The sequence below is a fragment of the Otolemur garnettii genome, unplaced genomic scaffold (genome assembly GCF_000181295.1).
Source record: "Otolemur garnettii isolate 467f Iridium unplaced genomic scaffold, OtoGar3 scaffold00081, whole genome shotgun sequence".
Lineage (NCBI taxonomy): Eukaryota > Metazoa > Chordata > Mammalia > Primates > Galagidae > Otolemur > Otolemur garnettii.
Genome location: NW_003852476.1, coordinates 4,579,426 through 4,596,951, shown reverse-complemented (window position 1 = coordinate 4,596,951; position 17,526 = coordinate 4,579,426). Strand labels below are relative to the sequence as shown.

At 43.8% G+C, this 17,526-nt stretch overlaps 1 protein-coding gene across 1 annotated transcript in view; it reads left to right on the top strand.

Annotated features, from left to right (window-relative positions):
- RTN1 (reticulon 1) overlaps positions 1–17,526 on the top strand; it is a 278,817-nt gene that overhangs the window by 155,339 nt on the left and 105,952 nt on the right. The window contains exon 3 of the mRNA XM_012807983.1: positions 5,934–6,650. Coding sequence (XP_012663437.1) covers positions 5,934–6,650 — 717 coding nt within the window. The remainder of the gene's footprint in view (positions 1–5,933; positions 6,651–17,526) is intronic.

The window sequence follows — 17,526 nt, the reverse complement described above, 5'->3', positions numbered from 1 at the left end:
AATTCCCTGTGCTGATGAGAAGAATGTATATTCAGTAATTTAGGGGTGAATGTTTTGTAATTGTCTGTTAGGTCTTTTTGTTCTAGAGTCTCATTTAAGTCCAGTGTTTCTTAACTGATTTTCTGCTTCAGTGACCTGCCCAGCTCTGTCAGTGGAGTGTTGAAGTTCCCTGCAATTACAATGCTACTGTTTATCTCTTTGCTTAGGACTAGTAGGATCTGCTTTATGAATCTGGGAGCTCCTATGTTAAGTGGATATATATTTAGGATTTTTTTATGTTCTTGTTGAATTGCTTCCCCTTTATCATTATATAATGAGCATCTTTTTCTTTTTTTATCATTGTTGATTTAAAGTCTATTTTATTGGATATTAGAATGGCTATACCTGCTCTATTTCCTTTCAGTTTACATGGAATCTTTTTTTTTTAATCTTGAGTCTGTGTGAGTCCTTTATTGGTTAGATGTGTTTCCTGGAGACAGTGGGAACTTGAGTTGTTTTGTCATCCATTCAGCCAGTCTATCTTTTGAGTGGGGCATTCAATGTTGTTCTGGTCATCATGTTATGTAATACCTTATCACTTTGTTTTCCCATTTGTGCTTCTTTTTTTTTTCTTGAGAGAGCTATAAGCTTTAGCTGGTGATACATTGGTGAGTATCTGTTGTGCTGATCCATGTATAAAGCAGTTCTGAGTATTTCCTATAATAAAGCTCTATCTGTGACAAATTCCCTTAGCATTTGCTTGTCTAGATATGTCTTTTATTTCTCCATTGTTTTATGAAAGTTAGTTTTGTAGGATATAAGATTCTTGGTTAGCAGTTATTCTATTTAAGAGGACTGAAGATGGGTCCTCAATCCCTTCTGGCTTCTAAGATCTTTGTTGAGAAGTCTGCTTTTAGCCTGCTGAATTTTCATTTGTAGGTACTTGTTACTTTTATCATGCTGCTTGTGGAATTTTCTCCTTCATTTCAACTTTGGCTTGATAACTATGTATGTTGGAGATGTCCTGTTGTCCAGTTTGCTATGAATCTTCCTAGAGTTCAGTGACCATCTTGTATAGCTGGATATCTGAATCTCTGGCAATACCGTGGAAGTTTTTCTCATTAATTCCTTTGAATAGATTTTTCCTGTTTCTTGTTCTTTTTTCTTCTCCTTCAGGAATACCTATAATTCATATAGTAATTTTCTTTCCACAGTCCCATGTTTCTCTGAGTGATTGTTCAGTCTTTATTCTCTTTTCTACATCTCTGAATGCATGCTTTAGTTTGAGAGCTTTCTATCCAAGCTCTCATATTCTTTTTTCTGTTTGGTTTAGCCTATTACTAAAGGTTTCTCCTGTATTTTATAGCCCCTAAATGACTGTCTAATTTCTTTAAATTCTATTTTATCCTTTCTTATGTTGTCTATTTATTTAATGACTTTTTCATTTTTTTCATAGATTTCTTGAATTTTTTTGGCTTTTTATGGGGGGGGTGATCAACTTTCTCTTTAATTTTATTCATTTTATTTGCCATCCATATTCTGAATTCCATTTCTGACATGTCAACAATTCCTTTTTGGTTGTGGTCTACTACTTTAGGTCCATTGTGATCCCTTTGGGGTTTTGAACTGTTTGGTTCTTTCATGTTGTTAGAGATCTTTTGCTGGTTTCTTCTCATCTGAATCCTCTTCTCTCAACTCAGGCCTTTTAGATTTGAAAGGCATGTTTTCTTTGCTGGGAATTCTCCTACTTAGTAAAAAGAAGGGAAAGTCCCTAGATGGCACATTTCTGTCCTGCTCTGGAATGTTGACCCAGCAGGAATAGGTGGGCACACTGAGAGCCTGTAATGCAATTGTTTTCTTTTCTCCCATTCCACTGTGATTACCACAGTTCCAGCCAGTGCTGGATGATCTTAGGGTGGGGTAGTGGATTATTCCTAGATCAGTATTGGAAGCTCAAGTTAGGGCCTAGGTAATACTTCTCTCCATAGAGGCTGGAGTTGTGGGGATTGTTCTGTCTCCCCACACAGGTGACAGTGGCAGCTTAATGAGGCTATCTAGGCAATGGTCATGGGTTTCTGGGCTGTGGGCATTTGCTCAAACTGGGTCTAGGTATAATGGTGACTGGAAGCTGTAGGGTCCTTGGCAGAGCATTGTCCTGGGTTGGTTCTGTAGGCCCAACAGTAGTGGTGGAGATTTATGTGTGGGGTCTTGGAATTTAAGCACAGCATTGGAATCTCATGGGTAGAATCATGGGCCCAGCAGTAGTACTGAAGCCACGGGGGCAGAGTTCTGGGTTCCAGAGTCAGCACTGTAACCTCAGAGGGGCAAAGCTGCAATCCCAGAAGCTGCAGTGAAACCTGGGGCAGAGCCTCCAGCCCAGCTACAGCTGGAACTTCAGAGCTGGAGCTGCAGCCTGGTGGTAGGATAGGAGCTATTTGGGCAAGGCCATGGTGTCAGAAAACAGTGCCAGAACTGAAGAGGTGGGCTGCATTGGTGGGGTAGTTCCAGCAATTCAGAATCCAGAGGTAGAGCCACACAGAGTGGGAAACAATTTGGGGGTCACAAGATTTTGGGAGTGAGCTGGGACCACCACGTGGCTAAGGTTACCCCTGGCCCAGATCCCAGTGAAGCAGCCACTGTGCTGGCATCCCTCAGGCATCCCTCTGCTCAGGGAGCAAGACGTGTTCAGCTCCCAGTCACAGGGGCAAAGAGGGGCATCTGCTCTGTCCACTCCCACTCCATCCCAGCAGGGGCACTTCAAAGGCTTCTGTTGCAGTTCTGAGCCTCTGCATATACCTGGCACCCTGTACCTGAGAGCTCCAAATGGTGTCAGTTGCAGTGACTTGGAATTGCCACCACATCCCTGCTATACCCACTCTTCTGTGTGTGTCTCTGTATAACCTCCAAGCAACTTGCCAATCAGTCCAGAAGCCTGTGGTGATGGTGGGGGCCTCACAGCTAGGTCACAGTGCCTGCAGGATGAACATGGAGCCTCAGGGTTCCCCCCGTCCTTCCCCATGTGTGGATGCCTCCCCAAAGTTTCCTTCAATCTTGCCAAATGAATCTCTCCGTCACCTTCTCCTTCACTCTGAATGTTTTCTATTGCTTCTTTGGTGTTTTACGTTCTTTCCAGGAAGAGCCATCTGTAGATAAGCATCTGCCTGCAACTTTTGATCCTCTCCTCAAGAGCTATGTGCTAAGTCTGCTTCTAGTCCTCCCAGTGTTTTATATGTTCTGGATACATGTCCCTCATCAGATATAGCATATTATTTGCAGATATTTTCTCTCCTTCTGTGAACTGTGCTTTCACTCTCTTGATGGTGTTCTCTAAAGCATGAAATTTTAGTGAAGACCAATTAATCCATTTTTCTTTTTTGCTTCTGTTTTTGGAGTCTTAGCTAAGAAATTATTATCTAATCCAAGAGCACAAAGATTCCCACCTATGTTGGCTTCTATTATTGTTTTAGCTGTTATATTCAGGTTACTAATTGATTTGAGTGAATTCCTGATTATGACATAGGTAGGAGTCCAGCTTTATTCTTTGGCTTGTGCTTTTCTAGTTTACTTTTCTTCTTCTTTCTCATCCTCCAAAATATAACTTGCCCATCTCAAACCCCACACTGCTTTTAAACAGGTATAGTATGAAATAGTGGAAAAAACACAAGAAATAGAAAAACATGTTCAAATTCAAGCCAAACCATTTCTAGCCAGGTGCCTTTATCATTTGGAGTCCTGGCAGGAAACAAGTGACACGCTCGAGATTGCAATTGAAGGGAGTTTATGGAATGGGCTACTTACAGATGTGTAAAGATGGTCGAGAGAACCAACAAATGATGAAAAGCCATTAGGGAGCTAGTACCACCCCTAGACCTAATGGAGCAAGCAGGACCAGAATTCCTGAAATGTGGGAAAAGCTGGATCTTCAGAAGCAGCAGAGGGGATAAATACCTCGACATTTCCCTCCTCCTTCATGCTTCCTATGGGCTGGGGAAAAAAAAAAAAAGACAGAAAACCAAAAATAGAAACCCCTGAAACCAGAGGAGAAGGGATCCTGGGTAATCCCTTCTATATAGATCAGCCTCTCAGAGGACAGAACAGGGCAGAGAAGGATTAGAATGGACTTACGGGGGCAAAAAGAGAAAAACCACTATATTTCCCTGGACAAGTCACTTAACCCATTTCCACTTTCCAGGTAAAGTGCCTGACACGTAGTAGATGCTCAACAAATGCAGCTGTGACGAAGCTGCTGCTGGTGGTCTGGATGTACAGAACATCCCCTAACTTACAGCAGCCTGTACTCCTTACCTTCTTTTTCCTTGTTCTTGCCTGCCATTCAGGAGTAAGCTGATATAAACGTTTAGACTTTTGTGCTATTTGAAATCAAAGAATATGTGCACAACTAGGAAACTAAGTGTTATAAAAGTAGAGTTTGGAATCATACAATATATTTTTTAAAAACATCAATTATGTGAGAGATAATGAAGTGTTTTTTTTTTTTTAGTTACTAAAGGAACAAAAGCCCGTAGCTCATAGAGCATACCCTTTCTCTGTTCCCCTTTGTCCTGGCATTAGGGATTCCCTTACCCTACTCTATATTTTCCCATAACACTTAGACTTTTCTAATATACTATTTATATACTGTAAATACCATATATATTATTATATAAGTAATATAAATAATATTTATAAAATAATAAACATATTTATTTACATATATATTGTGTTCCTCCTACTAGGATATCAGTAAAAAAATTTTGTTGTCTGTTTCATTCACTAATACATCCCAGGTGCCTGGAAAAGGGCCTAACAGACACTAGATTCTCAATAAAACACGAATGAATGCGTGAATGAATGATAAAATATACAATCAATTCTGCTTTATAATGAATTAGAAAAATCAAAACTGTTTTATCCATCAAGGTCCCCCATAATCCTGAAGCAATGAGGATCTAGGCATAGATCCCCCCCACCCCCACCCCTGTGACCTCAAAGCTTTGGAGAAATGCCAGCTTGTTCTTGCTCACAAAAGGACCCAAGGACCAGTGTCTAAGATATTCTGAAAGAAGGCCCTGCTGTGTGGCAAGGGAAAACCAAGCTCCAGAACACCGTTGTCATGGTGATCCCAGGTCTCTCATTCACCGGGAGAAAGAGCTCAGCAAGATAAGGAGTGTGGCCTTCGGGCCATCTGGATAAACATCAGGCAGAAGGCAGGCATTCACCCAGGGGACTGGGGTGACTCTCAGGCTTTGTTCTTCTCCAGAGGAGGTGAGGGAGGTGAAAGGAAGGGCAGGAATGCAGCAGGTTGCCCAAGGCTTATGGGATTATGCATTATGCAATCCACACCGTCTGCTTGGTGGAATTGGCAAAAATTATCTCTTACATTACTCCCCCCAGTTGCAGTCTCCACTAGAAAAGCGTAGAACTATGATAGGTAAAGCTCAGCAGTCAGGTTGTATCCAAGCCTCCAAATTACCTATCTCGGTTATTAAAGGAGCAACTGTGAGAATAGTGGATGACTTCCAGACCTGTTCATATTGGTGGCCCAATTAGTTATGTACATCAGATTATCTCATGAAATCTGTGAAAACTGAAAAACTTCCCCAAGAGAATGAATCAAATTAAAATGGTGACTTCTAGAATCTATGCTGCATTGAAACAAAAAGAAACAACTGAAGTTCTGTCGCTAAGAAATTGCTGGGTCATTTAAAAAAAATCGCTAGATTAAGATAGACAAACATGCAAAACTGACTCATTGGGCCATCAGCAGTCATTAGCCTTTTAGTTCAGGTGGCCCAGGTTTCCAGTATTGCCCTGGAAACAGACTACTTTCGTGCTAATGAAATACGTTTCTCAAGCAAAACATCTAATGGAATTTTGTTTTGTTTCCTCTCTGTCTGTCCATCTGTCTGTCCGTGTGTGTGCCTCTCTGGCTCCTCGGTTCTGTGGGACGACAGAGCCATCTGCTGCGGAGTCCCAGGGGAAAGGCAGCATCTCGGAGGACGAGCTCATCACCGCCATTAAAGAGTCCAAGGGGCTGTCCTTCGACTCTGCCGACAGCCCGCGGCCGGCCGGCCAGGTGGCCGACAGGCCCGCAGTCAAGGCCAGGTCTGGGCGGCCGACCATCCCCAGCCCCCTGGACCAGGAGGCGAGCAGCGCGGAATCGGGCGACTCTGAGATCGAGCTGGTGTCCGAGGACCCGATGGCCGCCGAGGACGCGCTCCCCTCGGGCTACGTGACCTTCGGCCACGTGGGCGGCCCGCCGCCGTCGCCCGCCTCGCCGTCCATCCAGTACAGCATCCTGCGGGAGGAGCGCGAAGCCGAGCTGGACAGCGAGCTCATCATCGAGTCGTGCGACGCGTCCTCAGCCTCGGAGGAGAGCCCCAAGCGTGAGCAGGACTCGCCGCCGATGAAGCCGGGCGCCCTGGACGCCATCCGGGAGGAGCCCGGCGCGCGGGCCGAGGAGGGCGCGCCCGGTCCCCTCCCTGCGTTCGTGCCGGCCGCCCCCCAGGCCCGCCCAGAGCTGCTCTCCGGAGACGGAGCCCCGGCACCCGAGGGGCCCACGTCCCCGCGGACACCTGCGGATGCGGCAGGTTCCAACCAGAGCCCTGAGAGCCCCGGACCACGAGGTCCCCATGCCGCGCCTCCTCTGCTGTTTTTCAACAAGCAAAAAGGTAATGCAAGAGCTCTCCTGAGGACAGTGGTGTTTGGGGTTATGTTCTCCCTCCGGCTGAGGATCTGGCTCAGCCCAGTGGTCACCCCCGTGCTGGTCAAACAGTGGACGAGAGAAGGATTCCCTGTGGGCTGGGCGGAGATGGGAGAAGTCAACGCTCTGGCTGTCTAAAAACAAGTGTGTCCCTCCTTTCATTCCCGGGCTGGGTTTCCTACCTTGGAAAGTGATGCTTTTCTTGTTACTGTCCAGGCCCATTTCCAGGCCCACCTTCTCAGAAGGGAGAGCCCCGGCAGGCAGCGTGTTCCCAGCCCAGAGTGTTCTTACGTGGACAAGTCTCCATCGTAGTCTTACCCCAGAAGCAAGGGATTTAGGCCTTGATGAGGTTTCTGTGTCCCAGCTAGTCAGGAAAGGCAGGGACCAAAGTTGGTTCCGGAGTTTCTCTTGTGCCTAAGCAAGACCCAAAGTGACTTTGTAATTTTTGAAGTCATTTACAACTTTGGATAATTTTAATTTGGTCATTATGTTTTCCCTGTGAGAAATCTTGTGATGAGGGCCTCAGATGCATTATTTGCTCTTCCGGACACTAGAGAAGTTTCTTCCCCCCAGATCACTCCTATCTGGTTGCAGTTATATTGTGGAATTTAGGGAAGGAATGCCAGTTCCATGAGCAAATGAAGCTCTGCTTATCCTATTTTTGTTAATGGGTGAAGATAGAGAAGTTTTACCCAGCTCCTGGGTAGAGAAACTCAGACAGAACTTTAAAACAAATCCTAAGGGCACAACTCTAATTTAAAGTCTTCTCCCACCCATCTCTTCTATTTTTTTTTTTTTTGAAGTATTTTGCCTTTTGGGAATCAATGATTTCAAGGGTACCCCTTCTCCTTGGTCTATACTCACTTCAGTGATATTAGTAGCAATTAAAGTGCTTCCTATAAAAATAGAGGACAAAATCTTTCTCATTATAGATTGGAAACTAGCTTCTAAACTCTTTCAAATCAACACATTGGAATGGGGAACATGGGATAAAAAGGTAAGCCTGCTCCATGGTTGCTGGCATGTGGCATCCCGTGTGGGCCGACGGAACCGGCTCTTGACTTTCCAAATAACTCTCCTGAGAGCTTAAAGTGTATTCAGTGTGTGTGATAAGGAGGATATTTGAAGACAAATTGAATGTTGGGAATGTGTATTTGTTAGATGAATAGTAAAGCTATTTGGGGCCCCTTTGCCGCCACTCTGAATGTGGAGGGAGAGAACCCTGCAGTTTGGCACTGAAAACAGCATTAACATGAACAACATTCCATCCTCCTGGGGCCCCACATAGTCAGGCTGAGTTACGCTGAGTGTGTGTTCATGCTGCTCTATGTAACGGGCATGTGTCTCTGTTTTATCTCATAATTTAATGTTTCTGAGGGAGTCCCCACGTGCATGGTGCTTTTGAATATATTTATTCTCAAAATATATAAATCTGAAGGTCCAGGAGAAAGGGAATTTTGCAGGCCACTCCCTTGTAAATCTGAGAGACACACCACAATTGGTACTGGCTGTGCAGACAGCTGATGGAAGGCTGAGGGGATGGAACACACAGCTGTGAATGCTTAGGCTTCAGAGTGTCTTTCATGGCCAATTTGGTGTTATTTGAATCCCTGTGCAAGTTGCCTCATAAGGCTTGGACTCTCTGCTGCCAAGTTTAGAAGGTAGAGAGGAGGCAGTATTTTCAAAAGATAAAGGCATGCCAGGGTGAATGGTTTCCACTCTGGTCTGCACAGAGGGGCCCTTTGAAATCCAGTCTCCTATTGAAACTCACTCCTCAGCTGCACAATCTGTGAAGAGCATCTGAAAGGCCATTCAGGACAGCCAAGACCTGGAGGCCCTGAGCAGGTGACTCTGGGCTGTTGGCAGGTTATTTGAGCACTGAGGTTCTTTTGGTCTCAGTTGCTCCATCTCAGCAGGTGAGTAAAGATCAGTGCTGCCCAGCCTCCCCCAGGCTGTTCTTAATCACTGTGGAGGGTAGTTTGTTCTCATGCCAAGCTCAGCACCTCTCAACAGGGAGGTCAGGCCATCCTCTGTGGATCTGGCTCTTGTCTGCTGGAGCCTCCGGTAGTCCAAATGCACCCAGGTTTACGCGTTCACAAGTATGCTCTTCCGCCAGCTTTGGGGCTGGTGCCAGGGTAAGTTTCAGAAGGACCTAGAAATATTAGGAATAAAGTTTTGCAGATATCTGCTGGCATTCTAGCATTTTCCATGGAGGAGCACCAGGCTTACTGGTGCCTGTTCCCAGCAAGGTCTATTTTTGAAATTTCTCACTTTTATGAGACCTCTGCTGATGTTGCACTGGAGACAAAACATAGTTCTTTTTCATACATCAGTGTCCCGCCTGTCTGCTCCTGCATTCCTGCTCCCCACACCTTCTAGGATGACTGTTAGGAACATTGGATTCTAATGGGGTAAACATATTTTCATTTCTACAAAGTTAACCCTACCTGTTAGGAATGCCCAAGCGAAAAGCCAATACCAAAATTCTCAATGAAGCACTCATACCTGACTCATCAGGGTAGGTGTGGAGTATTTCTCGAGCCTGTTGCTTGTGGAATCTTCTTCATCAGAGTGTGCCTTAGGGTTCGTCTTCCAGGGGACACACTGTGGGAAGTAGCGGTTTCTTTGCCCTAACGTCTGTCCCTGCATTCTACGTGCTTTATTGTGCAACTCAAAAGTATAGCACTTGGACCTTGATATTGTGTGGAAAGCTGTTAGGAATGGGGAATCCCAGCCAGACCTGCTGAATCACAATCCGCATTTTAACAAGATCCCCTGGTGGCTTCTCTGCTTGGTAAAGCTGAAGAAGCAGTGTTTTAGGCCGTGGCAGTGCCTTCACAGTTCCACCTAAAACCATTCTGCTAAAGGTCACCCTGTCTCCCCTCTTGCTAAAGAAATGGATTCTTGGCTTGGCACCTGTGGCCCAAGTGGCTAAGGCACCAGCCACATACACCTAAGGTGGCGGGTTCGAATCCAGCCCGGGCCTGCCAAACAACAATGACAGCTGCAACCAAAAAACAGCTGGGCGTTGTGGCGGGCGCCTGTGGTCCCAGCTACTTGGGAAGCTGAGGCAGGAGACTCCCTTGAGCCCAGGAATTGGAGGATGCTGTGAGCTGTGATGCTACAGCACTCTACCCAGGGGGACAGCTTGAGGCTCTGTCTCAAAAAAACAAAAACAAAACAAACAAACAAACAAACAAAACATGGATTCTTTTTAATCCCATCTTTCTTCTCCTCTCTGGTAATTTAATATCATACTGCTGATTGGTCCTTAAAACATTAGTGAGAAAGTAATGTACATTCATGACAATGAATTCCAACTGTACAAAATGGTGCAAAATAAAAAGTTAAAGTTCCCCTGCCCCATCCTCCTGTTTCTGATTCTCAAAACTCTCCAGGCTTTTGTTTTTTGCTTTTTTTTTTTTTTTAATGCTGCTCTTGTTCCTTTCAGAAATTTTCCTTAAGCATTTGGGTGTATCTAATTTTTTGTTGAAAACTGATATTATATTGAACATACTGTTTTGTAACCTACTTCACTGAACAAGAAAATCAGGGACAGTCTCAGCTTATGGAGGATCGTTCATGCCTTCTAACTTTTTCTCCCCTTATGGCACTGGTGTTTCTCCTTCCTGATTCTCCTCTGACCTTCTGACCTTTTTTCTAGTCTCTTGCTGTCCCCTTCCTGTCCCTCTGTGTTGCTCCAGAGTTCTGGCCTTATCCTTCTTCCTCCCTCCTGTCCTTGCTCTCCAGGCTGCCCTCACCCCCATGGGTGGCACTTCCCACATCTTTCGCTTTGGAGAAGTCCTCTCTTTTGAGCTCCAAGCCCATTGCCCATTGCTTATTGGGCATCCCATAAACCTCCCAAATTCAATATGTCCATGTTATTTGTCAAAATGTGCCCTTTCCTTCTTCTGTTCTGTTCCTGAACAAATGAAATTATGTGATTTCGGCATCACTCTGGTGTGAACACTCAGCTTCCAGGACTGTAAACGTCCAATAGTTATAATTGCTCATACCTTTTGGAATTTATCCCATAGAAATGCTTCAGAAGATGGGAAAAATATAAATTATGTGTAAATTATAGACGTGTAAATATGGATGTAAAGATACATACCAATCTTTCTTATAGCATTGTTCACAGTCATGAAAAATTGGAAACAGTACTCCATCTACAGGGATTTAGGTGGATAAATTTTGATTCATAGATCCTTGGAGAGGATCTATTACTCCATTGCCCTTGGAGGGAGGGCAATGGAGTAATTTAAAAGAAAGAAATCTGAATCTGTGCAAAGACTCACTAGATCAAGGGAAAGTTAAAAGTACTCAGTGCCAACATAATTGTAAACACTTCAGCAGAACTCTTGGCTATAAGTAATCCAGGATATTCTTAACATTTGAAAAATTATCAGAACAAAAACACAAAAGGTAAAAATTCTCCCAGAAACTTCAATGGACCGTGCATCCCATGACCCACCCAGGCTGGGAGCATTGCTGTAAACCAGAGGTTCCCTAAGTGTTACCTAGACACTAGGCACTTTGGAATTTCTTGTAGTGCTTTAAAATTACAGTTCCCACTCTCCCTCCCCAGAGTAAGAATGGGATGGGACATAAATCTGCACTTTTAGTAATCACACTGACACTTCAGAATTTCTGCTGCAGGCGGATGAGCTAAGCATCCCAGACCTCTAGAAAGAAAGCCAGGTCAGCATGCCTCATATTTTAATTAGAGATACGGAGGGGACTCAGCTGGTTCTGTCTCTTCTGGAGAGAGGTACCTATCTTATGCCCTAGGAGGCAAATCTCTGCAGCCTCCTCACCCATGGCCTCCTCTTCCTGGGTATCAGCTTCTACAGAGTGAGCTTGGAGGGCTTAGCTCCTGTGGCAGGGAAAACCCATCTCTCTTCCTTGGGTGAGGGAGGTGATTTGCAGGAAGTCTGCCAGAGGAAGATCTTCTCAAATAGAATAGATTTTCATCTGCCCAGCACTTATAATATTTGTATTATTTTTCATTATTACACTAGATACTGCCTCTGTCCTAAAAAATTTGGAGAGAAACAAAGTAAGTGTGACCATTTCCTTTTCTTCCATAATTCTTAAAAGTAAAAGTCATTACGTTCTAATCCTATTTATTTGCTGCCATGATACTGAATTAATGGTTTGTAAAGTGCTAACTCTTTTCCAGTCTCTTTTGCTACCTCCAAGTGTGAAGAGCCTTGGAAAGTCTCTTTCTTTCATGGTACAGATGTCAGAATCGGCCTGAGGACTGTGGCCCTCCACGGAACCCACTGCTCTATATCAGTTTTCAACAAGACAGGCCAGTGACTGTTGGATAAAGTCTGGCTCCCGTGCCAGTGTGTACCCCGTAAAGGTTTAGATGGAGATGTTATGTTTTCTACCTTAGACTGGTCAAAACAGCTAAGCTGCTTTTGTGAGACTTTGCCCAGGGACGGAGGTATTCTCCTGGTCTTGGCATCTCTGGAAGAAGGCAGCAAGTACCCAGCTCAATTCACGGTTTTTCCTTCTGAAGCAGTGACAAAGTTAGCATTTTTCCAAAATTGATCTATGTTTTTGAAAATAGTGGCTTTAGGACACTGAGAGTATATTCCTTCTCAGCCATGGGTAGAATTGTTCCAGGGACAGATATCCTTAACACTTCACCTCCAAGGTGTGCATAAATATCAGAAATGTTTATGATACTTTTGCAGTATTTTAATGCCAAATCTTTTGGACACTATAAACTTCAACTTCCTTCTAAGTTTGACCTGGGCACAGAGCAGGGCTTAGATTAGCAAGTCCAGTCAACCTCGAACTTTCTTGTGGAAAGAGTTTACAGAGACAGCAAACATTTTTATGCTTCTAAAGAAATACTCTATTAGGTGGTGACCCTAATTCCTTGTGCAAGCCCTTTCTCCCTCATGGAAATAGCTCTCACTTATAATAATGGGGCTTGCAGGACATAATTCACATACTTCTAATTCTTATAGCTCAGATGGGCTCCAGAGGACTCTCTGTCCCTTTCTCATACTAACCTCACTTTCCTGTAAAGCCTCGGTGGATACTCAAAGACATGTCTTTGCACTTCTAGGTTCTATCTTTGCTACCTCATAAAACACTCCTGTAATGAAGACAGCATAAATTTTACTCAAGGCCATGTCAACCCTGCCAAAGCAAGACCTTACCTATTCATCCGTTCATCCTTCCTTGATTCCACTGATATGGCACACGACCAGCCTTACACTAGCAATGTGGGGGGAGGGGGAGGTTTAGAAGGAAATCAGTAGAGCAATGTGACCGAGCCCCTGGTGGTGGGCTGCACTTAGGCAAGAAGGTCAGAGAAGGCCTCTGAGAAGGAGGGAGCTTGGAGACAACTATGGCAAGAACTGATTAAAAACAGTTCCAGATAAAAGTTCCAGTTTCTGGTTCCCAAAACCAGAAACTTCTGGTGGCATTCTAGAAATGGGGGAAGAAATTGACAAAGCTAGAATGTAGTAGGCAAAAAGGAAACAGGCAAGAAATGGGGATTGGAAGGTCTGCAGAGCCCCTTCATGCACACCCCATGGCGCTGAGTTTGGTCTTTTTCAAGCCATACAAGAAGCCACTAAAAGATTTTTAACCAAGGAAGTGACGTGAACTCCTTTACATTTTTTTAAAGGTCACATTGGCTTAATATAGGGAGAAAGGGCAAGTGTTGAAGTGGAAGACAGATCAGGAAGATGTTGCAGGTGTGAGATGACTGTGGCTAGGAGGGGTGGTAGCAATGGAGATGGCAGGGAATGGATGGATTTGAGATATGCTTCAGAGTTGGACTTAATAAGACTTACTGATACTTTGGGTTAATGGGCCCCAGCACATCTCAAATGGTATTTAAGTTTTATCAACATGATGATTACAAAGAGATGCAGATGTGCAAAAGAACCTCCATAGCTGACCACCTCCCTACATTGACCACCTCCTTAAGTTGACCTAATTTTCACAGACCAGACGTGCACCACACGTACGTATCAGTACACTAGGCCTAGCTCCTTGTGCAGATGAGTTTATTGCAGTCCCTCAGGGGGTCACCTTACAGAGGTTCTACTGTATTTATGATGAAGGAAAAAATAGCCCAGACGTTGATGCAGCTTCGTTAGTCAGTGAAGTTATTTATCCATTTTGGTTTATAATGGTGCTGAAACGTTCTCTCACAATGTGAGCACTGTATCCAGCGTATTTCCACAGCCAAGCATCTGGGGGTCTCCACTCAGGTGACAGCGAAATGTGGGTAGCTGAAACTGGAGCCAGAATGAAGGTCAAATCTGGTACCTCTGGAGACAAAATGAAACACGTAGTGAGACAGGCAGGGATTGTGGAAAAACAAGTTAGATACAAAGTTGGCTAGGGCCATGAAATCAAAAGCTTTAGAAAGTCTAAAGAATCTCCCAAAGATGAATCAGTTGTACCAACCAGCAAAGAAAAGTCAGCAGCCTGCCAGAGACTGAAGTTAAAGTCAGAGCAAAGGTAGCTTTAAATACGACATGCAAACGGGGCTCTGAAGTGGAGTCAAGCACACCCCTGGGTCTTATTACTTCCACTCAAGTCTGCTGGGGACAGCCTCTGGGTTCTGATTGACCTAGGCTGGAAAGGGTGGCCCTCCTCAGCCGGGGGAAGCATTGATTTAGGACTTTTCTCTGTCTTTGTGGAAACTGGAGGTGGCTGGCTCAGGGCCTTGGAACTATTGAGTTTTTCTAGATAGTGTTTCTCAAAGTGTGGTTGGTGGACAATTTACATCAGTAGCAGTTTGTTAAAATACAATTTCTAGCTGCACCGTAGGCTCTCCTAGAGGGGCTGAGCTTGCTTCATTAATTAAGCAGCTCCCCAGTGAATTGTAGACACATCAGAATTTGAGAATTTCTGTTCTAGTGACTGTGAAGGCTGATCTCTCAAGGTCCTCAGAGTAAACTTTGGCAGGTTTTTCCTCTAGTACTCCAACTTTTTCCAGGGTTTACAACCTGATTCCTGACAATTGGGTTTTCAGTTTGGGCTTAGATGTTGGCTATAAGGGTTTAGAACAGTGGATCTCAACCTTCCTAATGCTGAGATGTATTTTCATTGTTACAAAGGGGTCGTGATCCACAGGTTGAGAACCTCTGGTTTAGAATGAGAGTTCCATCTCCTCCTGGGAGAAGTGGAGACATCATGTAAATATCACCCATCTTGCCAGCTTCCAGAGGGTCCTAACATTCCCCTATCCTACAGTGCCTGCAGGACAAAGGTCCCCAAAACCCATGGTGGGGACACAGAGGAGCTAACTGTTCACTGAGTCATAGGAGCCTCCTGGGTCAGAGGAGTCCTTCAGGTGGCCTCTGTCCATAGCTTGGAAAACTTGTGGTAGTGGAGAAGACCTGAGGTGGGGTTGAGCTGTAAGTTTCCACTCACAAATGGGGAGCAACAAGCTTGATTTATTGCAGACAATGAAAAATTTCGCTACCATTAATAAATATTCAGTTCAAGGCTGCTGCATATTCTGGTAAATACGGAATTGTGGCTTAACTCTTACCTCTGGCAGGCACCTCATTTTCTTGCAACTCTTGGTTAAGCACTCAAATCATGGGTTATTTACAAATGAAGCACTTGCAGAAATAGCACTTTTGTTCCAAAATCTAGTTCTTTCACTTCCCAATCACTCTTGTTTACCGTCCCTAACATCTCTAGAAGGCTCTGTATCTAAAAATGCAGAGGAAATGGAATAAAGCAGAAGAGTGGCTTTCATATTGATATTCTCCACTCACTGTTAATGTATGTTGCCATCCAGTGGTTATGATGAAAATATTCAACTTCTACATAATCTCACCATGATTTAAAATTTACAGTCAGATCCTCTGGGTTATTATGTAAGAAAATATGTTTTTGAATCATTTCTATGGAATGTCTATGAAGCTGGACTATTTCTGTGGCAACTGATCATTTAAATCACCATCCGTATTTTCCTTAAAACAACCACAGGGAGAGAGTTGCAAAAAATATTCATCAATGGGTAACTTAGTTTTTAGTGGAATTAACTTTAAGCTAGATCATTTGGGCGCTACCAAAACATAAACTATAATACCATGTAGAATTTAGGAACCCTGGTTTTCTACGAATTGGAGTTTTGAGATCAGCACTTTCATTTCAAACTGAATCAAGGGTTGAGGTACAGTCAGTATTTCTAGGTGATTTCTCTTGGGTAGAAGGACCAGGATTTAAAATAAAACCTGATTCTTGTCTAGGGCCCACTTCCAACTCAGCTGATTTCCAAGCCCTGCTTCTTCTCTGTGCCTTGCTCCTTTGCATCCTCCTTCACTGGCGTTTGTTTGTAAGTGAAGCTAAATGCTTTTCTATGGCAAGTTGCTTTAGAATTTGGAGATTTAAAATTGAGGATCATGCATGGACTACTATATTAGATGTAAAGGAGTTTTATGATGGTATCACAATTATGCGCAGCTAGTTCAAATGTCAGCATGGTCTGTCTCCTGGACTGCAGAATATTTTTGAATTTTAGCTAAGCAAATTGATAGTTGAATTTCTTTTACATAAAATCATAGCTATCCTTTCAAATGTTAGAAATAAAGGAAGTCACGAATAAATAGATTCTAGGTAATTTTGATATAGATAAAATAGTCTAATTGCCAATTTGTTACTTTTATTTTCTTTCACTTTGCTGAGGTCCACATATTTAATGCCCTTGCTTATTCCTCTTAAAATGGAATCCTAAAAATTTGGGTGGATTTTATATATTCCACTAAGATGTACTGTATTTCCAAAGCTAAAAATCTTGACTTTAATGTATAAAGCCTCTCATGATTTATATTTTGGTTTTTGTAGAGATAACATCTTTCCCTTAGAGTCCACTAGCAGCTAAAAAAAAACACAGAAGGCCTTGTTGATGGAGAAGTCTTAGAGCCAAACTCTAGAGCCTGAGGGCAAAGTCCTCTGAGAAGGAGACACATTTTGAGTTCAAGCCTTACTGTTGCTCCCTCAGATCTGCACTGACTTCCCTCTAGGGTGAGACGTAAGATCATCCACTTGAACTATACATTGTGTCTCTCCTGCTGTATGTATTTGCCTCTCTACTTTATATGACGCCCATTTTTAAGGGGTCAAGGTGAGTAGCTCTCCACCCAGGTGAGGCTTGCTCCTTCACGGTGTGCAGTCATTGGCTGGGAAGTGGCTGCTCAGAGACCGCATTTCCCAGCCCTCCTTGTACCCAGGTGAGCTGTGAGCTCTTACCTTAGCAGAAGAGTGTGAATGGGGGTGATGTGGGTCACACCAGGGCCAAGGTGGGCCATACGCAGTCCTGCCTTTTCCTGGTGTGCTTCAAAAAATTTAAAGATTATTAATTTAATTTTTCAAAGATAATTTTTGAAGATAATTCAAAATAATTCTGAATTATTTTTGAAAAAAGTTGAAAGTGCAGTAAGCATATTCTTTTTTTTACTCTTTTTTTTGATTAACATAATTTAAGTGTACCATGGAAGTTTAATTCCACCAAGCGTGCTGAGAGGCGAAAAGGTTGAAAAACACTGGGGTAGACCAAGGGGATGGGAAAAGGAAGGGCCCCGGGGCCCTAAATGACTGCCTGCTGGGTGGAAAGCTGCCTGCTAATGACACTCATGCTTATCTATTAAGTTAATAAAAAAACCAAAATCCTCCCATGTTGAGCCACTGAAATTTGGGGTTATTTGCTCCTGTAGCCAGTGTCACCCTGACTCTGCTGTAGAGTGAAGCTGAGGAAGAAGATCCATGGTTGGAGTGCAAATCAGGGCGTCCGTCCCATCGTTTCAGAAGTCTCGCTTCTCAGCGCCCCGCTCCTCCTCGGCGCCCCGCTC